This window comes from Dromiciops gliroides, chromosome 2 (genome assembly GCF_019393635.1).
Source record: "Dromiciops gliroides isolate mDroGli1 chromosome 2, mDroGli1.pri, whole genome shotgun sequence".
Lineage (NCBI taxonomy): Eukaryota > Metazoa > Chordata > Mammalia > Microbiotheria > Microbiotheriidae > Dromiciops > Dromiciops gliroides.
The window spans coordinates 675,154,602-675,168,065 of NC_057862.1; the positions used below are offsets into that span (position 1 = coordinate 675,154,602).

General features: G+C 51.5%; 1 protein-coding gene across 4 annotated transcripts; it reads left to right on the forward strand.

Moving 5' to 3' along the window:
• The first annotated feature begins 435 nt into the window (after nucleotides 1-435).
• Nucleotides 436-12,167, forward strand: SPEF1 (sperm flagellar 1). Of its 4 annotated transcripts, none has more exons than XM_043988657.1 (8): nucleotides 436-678; nucleotides 2,667-2,778; nucleotides 5,619-5,757; nucleotides 6,156-6,195; nucleotides 8,306-8,366; nucleotides 8,678-8,789; nucleotides 10,220-10,323; nucleotides 10,833-12,167. In XM_043988657.1, the coding sequence occupies exons 1-8, from the start codon at nucleotides 570-572 to the stop codon at nucleotides 11,200-11,202; spliced, it is 1,047 nt and encodes a 348-aa protein (XP_043844592.1). In that variant the 5' UTR covers nucleotides 436-569; the 3' UTR covers nucleotides 11,203-12,167. The 4 variants fall into 4 exon arrangements, with proteins under 4 accessions (XP_043844592.1, XP_043844593.1, XP_043844594.1 ...); XM_043988658.1 differs by having other exon boundaries at nucleotides 10,811-10,991; XM_043988659.1 differs by having other exon boundaries at nucleotides 10,220-10,953.
• Nucleotides 12,168-13,464: the final 1,297 nt, after the last annotated feature.

The window sequence follows — 13,464 nt, forward strand, 5'->3', positions numbered from 1 at the left end:
CCGGAGACAAAGCCGTAGCCCGGAGGAGAAAAGCTCTAATGGTGGAATTTCAGGCACCAGGGATAAGCCAGTGAGCAAGGGTTTTTTTTTGTTTTGTTTTGTTTTGTTTTTTGAAAGGCGAGGGAGACAGTAGGCCTGTCCTTTTCCCTCCCCTCCTTCCTTCAACATCATATAGTCGGTAACCCGCCCTATATTTGGGTCATAGCACTTCAGGTTCGAGCCCGCTCTCTATAGGGCGGTCCTGGCTAGGTCTTTGACATCCCTTCTTGTTCCGAGTATGGCACTTGCTCCGCCTCCCAAGGCTTCCTTTCTTCTCATTGGCCGCAGTCTCAGGCAGGGGCGGGCACACCGAGAACTACAACTCCCAAAAAGCCTCGGGACCCAGGCGGCCGCCCCGGTTGCCATGGTTTCTGTAAACAATATGGCCACCCCCAGGCGGGGTTCTAGGCTCGGGGCTCAGCAGGCAGCAGCGGTCGCTGGGGTCAGCTAGAGAGGTGGCAGCTGAGCGGCAGGGCTGGGGCTGGGGAAGGAACGGCGACTTGGGCGGGGTAGGAGGGCCGTGGACGCTCATGGCGGGCAGCGTGGACGAGGAGACGCTGCACCAGTTGTACCTGTGGGTGGACAACATCCCCCTGTCCCGGCCCAAGCGGAACCTCTCGCGGGACTTCAGTGACGGAGGTGAGGCAGGGGGCGCTGGGGAGGGGTGGAGGGAGGGGCAGCATTCCAAGTGGGCGTGGCCAGAGCCGGGCGGGAGCTCCCCCAAATATGGGGACCACGCCAGTTGGGCCACTGGAGACTGAGGCGTGAGCTTGCCCCTGGAAGGTGCCCCAAGACCCCCTTCCTTCCGCAGCTTTGTTCCCAACTTAATTTTCTGAGCCCCCCAATCCCTTCCGCCACAGATCCGCCCTGTTCTTATCCCCCATCCCTTTCCCTCCACCATGCCTTTCCCCCCTCTACCCCTCTTCATTCATGTCCGCTCTCTTCCCCCTTCCCTATTGTCAATCCCTGTCCCTACCTCCCCATCCTTCCTTCTCCATCTTCCCCATTTATCTCTCCCATCCCATCCATTCTTCTGTCCATCTCCTCCATCTCTCACTTTCCTTCATCCATCTTCTAATCCATCCCTGTCCTCCTTGCCCCCTTCTCCAATCCTTCTTCCTACATCCCTCTAGTCTAGCCATCTACTACCCATTCCACACTTCATCCTTCTCCCTTCATTCGTCCTCCATCCTCCCTTCAGCCCTTTCCCTAACACCCATCCAACTCTCATCTGCTTTTCTTCTCCACCCTTTCCCCATCCCTCCATCTCTCCTCATCTCTGTCCTGGATCCTTGTTATCCATGCATCCATCCGTCCGTCTGTCCATCCATCCACCCACTCACCCACCCACCCACCCATCCATCCATCCATCCATCCATCCGTCTGTCCATCTGTCCATCCGTCCCTCTCCCTCACCCCTCAGCCTGTCTCCTCTGTATCATGGCCTCTGGGGTCTCTTCTAGCTATCGTCTATGATCCTTGGATTTCTTTTTCCCCATAACTATCCTACCACCCCCCCCTCCCTATCCCATTTTCCCATCCTCTCCCCTCCATCTCTCCCATCTCTATTTCCTCCTAACTGTCCCTTTTGTTGTCCTCTTCTTCCTCATACACCCCCATTTCATTCTTTAAGCCCAGTTTCCAAGGCCTTGGGAGTGGCACCCTTGAAAGTCAAGCTCAGACAAGGGCTTGGGGACCTCCTTTAGCTTTTCGAACTCTTCTTTATCAGTTGATTGTTCTAGAGAGGCTGGGACAGAGGGGACTTCACTTCATGGGATCCTTCCCTGGGAAGGGAAAGCAGCCATGGCCTGACCCTTGGCACATTAAGTCTGTGTCCTTGGCCTGGAAAGAGGAAGGGCCAGGATGTGCGCTGTAGGTTAGTAGGACATTTCCAGAAAAACAGGTTGAAGTAGGTGCTCTTGGCCAGCAGGCGGCAGTGTCACCTCACTGCCAACCCCCACTAAAATCAACAATTACAACAACCCACAAAAAGCCTTGACTGTTAACCTTTCCTTTGGTGTGCTGGGGTTAGGGTAGGCAGCAGAGGAGAGGGAGGCTCTTTGGCTGGGAGCTGCTGGGCTCCTGGGTGAGCCTCTGTTTCTCCATTGGTCACTCTCAACATTATGCAGAGGAATGAGCTCTATAGCTGCCTCAGCCCATCCTCTCCTGAAATAGAGTCGTCCTGATTTCTCTTCCTCCCATTCCCTTCCTTTCCTCTCCTTAATTCTCCTTTTTCTTTTTCCTCCAACCCTTCCTTTCTTCCTCTTCTTTTGTTCTTTTCTCTTTGCTCCATCCCCTATCTTCATCTTCCTCCTTTCTTGTCCCCCCATCTTTTGTCCTGTTTCTTCTTCTCCTTCTCCTTCTCCTTCTCCTTCTCCTTCTCCTTCTCCTTCTCCTTCTCCTTCTCCTTCTCCTTCTCCTTCTCCTTCTCCTTCTCCTTCTCCTCCTTCTCCTCCTCCTCCTCCTCTCTGTTTCTCTCCCCCCACTGTTGGCTCTCTATATCTGCTCTCTTTCCCCCTTCCTCATTCCTGTCATTTTCTCTTCTCCTCTTCTGACCTCCCTCTCTTCCACGGGGTTCCCCTCTGTCTATCTCTTCCCCTTCACCTATGTTTGTGTGTCCCCTCCAGTCCTGGCTGCTGAGGTGGTGAAGTTTTACTTTCCCAAGATGGTGGAGATGCATAACTATGTTCCAGCTAATTCTGTACAGCAGAAAATCAACAATTGGATTCACCTGAATAGGTAAGCTTAGCCTTCAGCTGGGAGGATGTTGTGGATGAAGCAGGAATAGAGTCAGGGGAGTTAGGGCTGGGAGAATCCCCTCCCCCTCCTTCTTGAATGGACGGTCCATGATAAAGTTGTTTGGGTTTCTCCCAATCTCCCAGCATTCTCTGTTCACTCTCCCCCTGCTATCTCTTGCCTCCCACTGTCTGTTGTTAGAATCTTAGAGAAGGTCAACCCATTTGTCTCAGGCAAGCAACATTAGGAAGGTAATGTTTTCTGTGTGAAAAAAAATCAGAAGATGCATTTCAGAGCAAATTGGATTAAAAAAAAATCCATCTGCTGTTTGGGATTATCTGGACCACGTGGCCCCTCCCCCTATTAACAGTACAAAGTACCATTATTTGGATTTCAAATTTTTCATCTTCCTAGCCAAATTAGGGACTATTTAAGCCTCATGGTCCTGCTTTTGAGAATCAGCAGCATAGGGCTAATGGACAGAGGGCCAGCCTTGGACCAGGAAGACCTGGGATCTGAGTTCAGGTCCTGTCTCTGACAGATACTGGTTGTGGGCCCTGGGCAAGTCACTTCGCCCCTCCCTGCTCTGGGCAACTCTCCAGGGTCTTACATTTCAGAGGAGTTGCTGATAGATTCCAGGAAGGAGTTTGTACATTGGAAGTTCCCCACAGTGATTCGATCACAAGTACATGGGGCCAAAAACCAAACAGTTTCTTCTGTGTTCTGCATAAGCTCTATTTTGTCTTAGGAGGCTGTCTCTGTTGGGAGGTGTACTTAAGCTAGTGTACAGCCCCGGAGGATTAAAACAGGACAGGAGATCCTGCCCTGTGTCCTGTCACCTTCTTGGAGCCTTGCCTGGTGGCCAGAAAACTACCTGCTGGGCTCTTGCTCCCGCTGACATTATGGAAGAAATCATACCCTTGTTTTGCCCCACCCCCCTATAAAAGATGTAACTGAAATCTATAGCTTTTTCTTCCCTTTCCCTAGAAGAAAATCTCTCTCTTCTCCCTCAATCCCCAGCTTTCCAGAAGTAAAACTAGTTGTCCATCCAGTTCTATTAAAAAAAAATCCATAAAAATCGCCGTGTATTCAACTAATATTGGAGGCCTGTTTCTTTTTTAAATTTTGATTTTTACAATTAACAAGCTTTCATTTCCTCTCCCGGCACCTCCCCACGGAGGGAAAAACAAACCAACTGGCTCTCATTAGAAATATGCATAGACAGGCAAAGCCAATTCCTCCATTGGCCACGTCCCAGAATGTCTGCCTCATTCTTCATCTTGAGTTCTTCATGTCTCTCTGTAAAGAGAGTGCTTCATCTGGTCCTGTTTTACAAGTTGGCACGACACCAGGAGGGAGAGCTAATGCACCAAATGAAAGACCTCGCCAGGATAGAGCATTCCCAATCTAATAAGATGAAATTCAGTGGAAATAATTGGAATGTCTTACATTTGGGTTTCAAAAAAATCAACCTCGCAAGTACAAGATGGAGGAACCACGGTCAGGGAATGATTTGTCTAGAAAAGAGCTGGAGGTCTTAGTGGGCCTCCAACAATGATAACAATGAGGATAGTCCAAAAGGAGAATGGGTTATTTTTGGATGCAGTGGGTTCCCAGTCCTTAAAGACCCTCAACCCAAGGTTGGTGGACCACTTGCCTGGTGTGTTATAGCTGGAATCCTTTTTTGGGCATGAGTTGGACCGGATAGCTGCTAAGGCCCCTAAATGGTGGCTCTGGGTCCCTGTGGCCAGTCTGCCTCTCTGCCCTTAGGGAGGATAGACCTCAGCAGACAGGCATGGAGTGCTGGGCTTGGCCTCTAAGACTTAGAGGGAGTCCTCTGGTGGCCACAGGATGCTTGCTGCCCTGTGATCTCTCCTGCCTTGGATCATTCTCTACCTGCCTCCTGGGTATGCCTTTGAGGCCTGGGCCTGGGGTCTTCCTTCTCCCCAGGGCCCATGCATAGGGGTTGCTTCCATAGTAGGAACTCCCTCTCTTGTAGTATTTGTATGTATGTGTGTGTGCGTGTGCGTGAGTATGTGTGCATGTGCGTGTGTGCATACGTGCATGTTCATGGTCATGTGTGCATGCATGTGTGTGCATTGCGTGCATGTATGGTCGTGGTCATGTGTGCACAGGTGCGTGCGTGTATTGTGTGTGTTCATGGTCATATATGCACGCACGTGCGCACGTGTATTGTGTATGTGCGTGCATGTGCACGGTCATACGTGCATGCATGTGTGCGTGTTGTGTGTGCATGCATGTTCATGGTCATGTGTGCATGCGTGTGTGCATTGCGTGCGTGTATGGTCGTGGTCATGTGTGCACAGGTGCGTGCGTGTATTGTGTGTGTTCATGGTCATATATGCATGCACGTGCGCATGTGTATTGTGTATGTGCGTGTATGTGCACGGTCATACGTGCATGCATGTGTGCATGTGCGCGTATTGTGTGTGCATGCATGTTTATGGTCATGTGTGCATGCACGTGCGCATGTGTATTGTGTATGTGCGTGCATGTGCACGGTCATACGTGCATGCATGTGCGCGTGTTGTGTGTGCATGCATGTTCATGGTCATGTGTGCATGCGTGTGTGTGCATTGCGTGCGTGTATGGTCGTGGTCATGTGTGCACAGGTGCGTGCGTGTATTGTGTGTGTTCATGGTCATATATGCATGCACGCGCGCACGTGTATTGTGTATGTGCGTGCATGTGCATGGTCATACGTGCATGCGTGTGTGCATGTGCGCGTGTTGTGTGTGCATGCATGCATGTTCATGGTCATGTGTGCGTGCGTGTGTGCAGGCGCTCGCTCTCCACACATGAAGGGCCCTGGTCTGTCGCAGGAAGGTGCTGCACAAGCTGAATTTCTCTGTCCCTGAGGATGTCATCCAGAAGATTGCCCAGTGCTCCCCCGGAGTGGTAGAACTGGTGCTGATTCCCCTGAGGCAGAGGCTGGAGGAAAGAAAGCGAAAGAAGCAGGAGGTTGGCTCATCTCCGGCCCGCCCTAGACCCCATCCTCTCCCCCGACCTCCCTGCCGGACTGAGCCAGGCCTCCCTGGCCTTCTATGTGGGCAGAGTACACGGCTGCCGGTATATAATACAGTCCGAGGGTTCACCCTCTCCCCGCCTAAGGAAAGCCCTTTGCTTATTTAGCAGCCCTGGCATCTGGAGTCAGCCTCAGGGGGCGGGCCGGGGTGGGGAATGGACTTTGCCTTGTGGCTCTGATCTCAGGGCCGGGGAGCCAGCAGGCCCTGGACCTATGGCCTGGTCTCCTAACCACAAGCAAGGATGGAGGAGGGAGGGGTGGTCAGGCTCCCCTGCCCAGGGCTCCTTGGGAAGGGGAGGGCCCAGTGTGGGACTGTGTGTGTGTTTCCCCACAGGAGGCGGGTCTCCAAGAAGGCAGTAACTACATGGATGTGGGTAAGGTCACTTCCACGTCACCTCTCTCTTCTTCTCTAAACTGCACCTGGTGTGTGACCCCTGGCGTCCCCTCAACATCAGGCCGGGAGGGCGGAGATCTGAATTCTAGTCTTTGGTGGCACGACCTTGGACAAGCCACTCAATGCCATCAGGCCTCAGTGTGAGAGGGAGAACCCTGGGATGAGAGAGAAAGAGAGGAATCGCTTGTGCCTGTGTGTGCAAAGGCACTTGCCTTCTACCAAGACGAGGTCACGTCTGGAAGATCTGTGTCATGGAGTCTGTGCGCTTCCTTTGTCTGTGATACTGCTGGGAAGAACAGCTAGCTCCCTGTCCTCTGCCTCCCCATGCACTGGGAATCTGGGGTCTGATAGGAGCAGAGTCCGCACACTTGGTTGTCGGGAATCTCTAGTCTGAGCAGATGTTCTTATCCTCAGAGACCCCAGGACCGATGAGGAACGGTCATAGTAATAGTAGTAACAACATCAACAACAACAATAATAATAAACCGCAATAACTACTACTACTAATAACAACAATAACAAATATTAACTACTGCTGCTGCTGCTACTACTACCACCTAACTCTCTTTTTTTTTTTTTTTTTTTGCGGGGCAATGGGGATTAAGTGACTTGCCCAGGGTCACACAGCTAGTAAGTATCAAGTGACTGAGGCTGGATTTGAACTCACGTCCTCCTGAATCCAGGGCCGGTGCTTTATCCACTGCGCCACCTAGCCGCCCCCTACCACCTAACTCTTATATGATGTTTACAATGTGCCAGGCACTGTGCTCTTTACAATTATTATCTCGTTTGAGACTCACAACAACCCTGGGAGAAAGGTGCAATGTTATCACCATTTTACAAATGAAGAAATCGAGGCAAACAGAAGTCAAATGACTTTTCCAGAGTCACACAGTTAGTAAATGTCTGAGGTTGGATTTGAACTCAGGTCTTTCTGGACCCCTGCACTCTATCCATTATACCACCCATCCCAAAGATACTCAAAAGACAAAGCAAGTGAACAGACAACAACAACAACAACGAAAAAAATCCCACGTATATACAATGCCAAAGTACACCTGAGAAGCCGTAGATGTGGAAGGAACTGAAGTAACCAGCACTGGATGGGGTTAGTCAGGAGGGCTTCCTGGAGGAGGTGATTTTGGGAGGAAAGCAGGATGTAGCTTGTCCAAGTGGAGGAGGAGGCAGGATTAGCAGAAAAAGATAGCTGAGGGGCAGCTAGGTGGCGCAGTGGATAGAGCACCGGCCCTGGATTCAGGAGGACCTGAGTTCCAATCTGGCCTCAGACACTTAGCACTTACTAACTGTGTGACCCGGGGCAAGTCGCTTAACCCAATTGCCCTACCAAAAAAAAAAAAAGAAAGGAAAAAAAAGAAAAAGATAGCTGATCCCCTCCTATTTATTTATTTATCTATCTATCTATCTATCTATCTATCTATTTATTTATTTTTGGTGAGGCAATTGGGGTTAAGCAACTTGCCTAGGGTCACACAGCTGGTAAGTGTTAAGTGTCTGAGGCCAGATTTGAACTCAGGTACTCCTGACTCCAGGGCCGGTGCTCTATCCACTGTGCCACCTAGCTGCTCCTCCTCTCCTACTTATTATTCCTTCTCCAGGATTTTAAGATTAGAAGCTCTCTATCTACTTCAGTCCCCTCACTTTACAGATGAGACCAGAGAGCTAGAGCTGACAAGGAGCCTCTGAGGTCATCTAGTTCCACCTTCTCATTTTATTATTTTTAGATTTTGGGGGGTTAAATTAAAAAATTTATTTTAGACTTAAATACGAAACAAGGAAAAAAAAAGAAAACAGCAACATTGTCAAGTACACAGCAGAATTTTTCATTTTATCCAGAAGAAAACTGAGGCCCAGGGAGATTGGGTCTTGTCCATGGTCAAATGGTGAGAGGGTAAGGCGAGCCTTGAACCCGGATCCTTTGACTCCAGATTCTGATGGGCAGAAATAGCTGCTCTCAAAGGATGTGTGTGTGTGTGTGTGTGTGTGTGTGTGTGTGTGTGTACCACACCTCTTCCCTCACCCCAAAAGGAGCAGAGCCTGCGGGCAGCTCTCATCTGGCCTTCCTCACACAGGTTTCTCCCAGAGGACCCAAGGGGATGGTACCACAGACCCCCGGAAAACAGGGCAGCTCAGGTAAAGGCTCCTCCTCCTGTGTGTGGCCATGGGGTCTCCAGAAGTCAGGCAGGATATTGGGGATTTCTCCCCCAGCCCTGACCCAGTATTAACCTTGACACCTCTGGAGATGTCTGGGCTAGGGAGCGATGAAGGTGGTTGAGGAAGAAGTGGGGATTGGATCATTTGGAGGGCAAGGGAGGGAAAATATGGAGAGAACTGCATGAGACAGAGGAAGCAGGGAAGGAAGGGTGCAGGGCTGCCGAATGGATTTGTGACAACAGGGTCGGTCCTCTGTGTCTGTGTCTGAGTGGACTCCCTCGTCTCCCTAGGGGAGGCAAGTTTCTCCCTGCGTATAGCCAGGCCTTGCAGGGGGACCCAAACTTCCTAGTACAGATGGCTGAGAAGGAGCAGGAGTTGCTGGCCTCCCAGGAGACAGTCCAGGTGAGTGTCGCTGCCCCTCCGTTCTTTTCATTCATTGCAAGGTGCGGCAGACAGAAAGAGAGTTAAGGACAATCCCTGTTCTCAAGGGGCTCGCAATTTAAGAGGGAGGGGAAATTATGGAGAAAAGACACCATGCAAGAGACAGCCTGGAATGATGGGATCTTTCTACTGATCTGGAAAAGTGGTAACTGCTGGGGAAACTGAGTCAGGAGAAGGACTTAAGAGGCCCAGAGTCCCCAGGCACTCTTGTGTCTCACCCTGGTCCTAATATATGACTATTAGTTACATATATATGTGTATACTCAATACAACACATGTACATATGTACACACACACATCTATGAGCTCATCTCTCATCTCCATGACTTTGCACTGTTTGCACACTGTCCTCCCCTCTGCCTCTCAGAACCCCCAGAATCCTCCAAAGCTCAGCACAAGGGCTGCCCCCACCCCAGGAGGCCTTCCCTGATACCACTTCCCCAATTGCTAGTACCCTCCCCTCGGAAACGGCTCTGGTTTTGCTTCACACAATACACACACACACACGTATGTGGGTACATGTGCATTTATATACTTTATGTACATAGAATTTACATATAGATAGATCTATAAATAGACAGATTGTCTCCCCCACCCCACCCCAAGAAAATGTTAACGCCTTGAAAGAAGGGACCCTTATGCTTTTGCCTTTGTTCTCCCAGTGCCTGGTACAGAGTAAAAGTTAGTAAATGCTTGTCAAATGGATGGGTGGGTGGGTGGATGGGTGAATGAATGGATGGATAGGTGGTTGGATAGATGGGTGGGTGGGTGGATGGATGGATGGATAGGTGGGTGGGTGGATGGATGGATGGATGGGTGGGTGGGTGGATGGATGGATAGGTGGGTGGGTAGATGGTTGGATAGATGGGTGGGTGGGTGGATGGATGGATAGGTGGGTGGGTGGGTGGTTGGATAGATGGGTGGGTGGGTGGATGGATGGATAGGTGGGTGGGTGGATGGTTGGATAGATGGGTGGGTGGGTGGATGGATGGATAGGTGGGTGGGTGGATGGTTGGATAGATGGGCAGATGGATGGTTGGATAGGTGGGTGGGTGGGTGGTTGGATAGATGGGTGGGTGGGTGGATGGATGGATAGGTGGGTAGGTGGATGGTTGGATAGATGGGCAGATGGATGGTTGGATAGGTGGGTGGGTAGATGGATGGGTGGGTGGGGGGCTGGGTGAATGAATGGATGGATAGGTGGGTGGGTGGGTAGATGGATGGGTGGGTGGGTGGGTGGGTGGATGGATGGGTGGGTGGGGGGCTGGGTGAATGGATGGAGGCATTGTTGCTGAGTGGTTTTGCCCGGCCCACTGTGAGAAGGGGTCCAAGCTGGAGCTGCTGGGCCAGGGTGTGGACAAGGCTGTGACCTTGCTGTCCTGGCTCTTCAGGTCCTTCAGATGAAGGTACGACGCCTGGAACACCTGCTGCAGCTCAAAAATGTCCGTATTGATGACCTGAGTCGGCGCCTCCAGCAGGCCCAGCGCAAGCCGCGGTGAGCAGAGCGGGGATGGAGGCCCTGTGCGGGTCCCCCCTCCCCCTCTAGCCTCCCTTCCTGGAAGCGCCTCTACCAGCTGCACATCCAGGCCCAGCTGGACAGACTGACCTCGGGCCCTGGAGTCCCCCGTCCCTTGGGCGTCCCTGCCCTGGTCGTGGGCAGGGAGTGACAGCCCCAAAGGCTCAGGCTGCCATGTGGCCCCCGGAGCCTGGGGTGGGAGGCCCCTGAGTGGTACCAAACAGAGCTCCCGGGTCAGAGCTTCTTCCTTCCCTTCTGCAAAGTCCCCAAGGGTCCCTCCGCCCAGGAAGGATGTTGCAAGTCCCTCTCTGGAGGCATCGGCAACTTCAGCCCGGGAGGTGGGGCCATCCCGGCTGAGCTGTGCTGTGTCACCAAAGAGGGCGGGGAGGGGGGGTCAGGGTCTTGGGTACAGTGGGGGACCAGCCCTTCCTCCTGAGCCCTGCATCTTTCCTTGTTCTGGACTCAGCCTCCTCCTCCCTCCGGGTCAGGCAAAAGAGGCATCCCTTGGAACCTGAACCCAGAGCCCGGACATCCTTCCTGCTTCCTGAAGCCCTGGGCACTGTGGACCACTCCTCTGCCCTCCACACGCTCTGGGAGGACTTGGCCCTGGCACTCATTTCCAGTTACACCCCCTGCCACGCGTGTCCCTGGGCACCATCCGCCAGAGCCCTGAGTCATCTTGTCCTGAGCCAGAGGAGGATGTGCCCGGCTTCCTCAGGTTTTCTCCTGGCCCCGGGCCCCCCTCCCCACCACGATGAGGGGGAGCCCATCCCATGCGCCCGTCTTTCCCACTCCCACTCGTCAGCCAAGAGCAATAGGACCGGCCAGGGCTTCCGATGGCCGGGACGTCAAGGATAGAGGTCAGGGCTTAACTCAAGGCTGGGGAAGAGACACAGGCTGCCTGCCTTTAGCCCCCTGCCTTAGCAAGGACCAGCCCTTCTCAGTTCTGGAAAGCAGATGCCACAGGTCCTTCTGTCACTCAGATCCCCAAGGAAAAAGGGCTGGGGGAGAGAGAGAGATGATGGGGAGAGAAAGCTGGAACATCCCCCCCAATAAACATGCTCTGCTCTGATGGTCTGCTGAGTGACTCTGGGCTCTGCCTCTTGGCCCTGGCTCTGTGGATGCCTGCTCCCCCCACTCTTTGCCTTCTTACTTTGGGCAGTCATCTTTATGCCCTATGGGACGTGGTGGTTAAAAGGCCGGCCCTGTTAGAATCTGGATGCCTTAACCAGAGTCCCCGCATCCAGGCTGAACTCCAGCCCTGACCCAGAGCTGACCCCTAGCTAAACCTGCTCAAAGAGGGACCCTAAACTCTGACCAAAGGCTACCCCCGAACCCTGGTCAATGGTAAATCATTCCAACCTTTGCAAGAGATTATCCCCCTGGCCCTGACCAGAGGCCAGCTCCTGCCCTGATCACTGACTGGCCCCTGAGCCTGGTCATGGGTTGACTTCCAGGATTCCGTGGGGTTTTGACCTCTCTCAGCATATACTGGTTGCTCAACCTGGCAGCCAAATTCTTCCAGGCCAGCGGGTAGCAGTAAATAGCATTGTGGCATGGGGCTTGGGGGAAGGGCAGGAGTCAGGAAACCAAATGGGGAAGTGGGGTATCTATGCCCGTAAGTTCCCCATCTCCATTCCTGATGAAAACCATCCCTACTTCTGGCCCAGTCTTCTTGTAGACATAGGTCTCCTCCAGGCTCTTTCCTGATACGACAGCACTTTATCTACATCAAGTACCTTCTGGCTGAAGGCATCACCTTCAAGCATCTGTCTGTCTCCCAGAACTGTCCTGGTTCCAAGTTGCTAATTTCAGAGGCTGCAGAAATAAACACTTCCTCCTATACATTCCCCCACATTTAGCGGCAAATGCTCTCTAAATAAATGGGTGTCTGTGTGGTAAGTCAGTCAACAAGCATTTATTTATTTATTTATTTATTTAGGCCGGGCAATGAGGGTTAAGTGACTTGCCCGGGGTCACACAGGTAGTAAGTTTCAAGTGTCTGATTCTGGATTTGAACTCAGATCCTCCTGAATCCAGGGCCGGTGCTTTATCCACTGCACCACCTAGCTGCCCTCAACAAGCATTTATTAAACCCTTACCATGTAGCAGGTATTGTGCTAAGCATTAGGTATACAAAGAAATGCACAAACAATCCCTGCTCACATTCTAATGAGGGAGACAACATGAAAAGGAACACGTACATACAAGATCTATATGAGGTAAAATGGAGTACTCTTAGGGAAGCGCTAGCATTGAGAGGGACCTGGAAAGTCAGAGACTAATGCACAACTTACATATCAACAAGGCATTGTTGAAGGATAGAGAAGAGCTAGCCAGGTTCCAAGGTGATTAAGTAGGGTGTTAAAGCACAGTAATCGCCTCTGATCTTCTTCATGGGCTCCAGAGGAATCCTCATGCTTCCCTACTGAGAGTGACCTCCCACATTAGCAGAGGCTCAACAGTATGATTTGAGATTGCGTAATTATATATAGAACAGGACTCCATTCTGATGGAGTCAGTCCAAAAGCATTTTTAGTAAGTACATTCTATATGCCGGGCACCATGCTAAGCACTGAAAATATAAGTAAAAAACAAAACAAAACAAAACAGGAAAGAAAAGAAAAAGAAAATATAAGCAAAAATGGGGCAGCTAGGTGGTGCAGTGGATAGAGCACCACCCCTGGAGTCAGGAGGACCTGAGTTCAAATCCGGCCTCAGACACTTAACACCTACTAGCTGTGTGACCCTAGGCAAGTCACTTAACCCCAATTGCCTCACACACACAAATATATATATATATATATATAAGCAAAAAGAAAGACAGTCCTTGTCCTCAGGAAGCTTACATTCTAACGGGAAGATGGCACACAAAAGGCAGCTGAGGACCTGGCTGTGTAGAGAAGTAGTCTAGGGAGCCTTGAAGTGAGCACGGTTGGTGTGGGTGCCTCCTCCAAAGAAGGAGCTCACCCTTTAGAGGAGGAGGAGAGGCTATAGGGGTGGAGGCATTGTCAGCAAGTGTCACGATCACTTTTGTTGTTCAGTTGTGTCTGACTCTTCTTGACCCCGTTTGGGGTTTTCTTGGCAAAGATCCACTATTGGCCATTTCCTTCTCCAGCT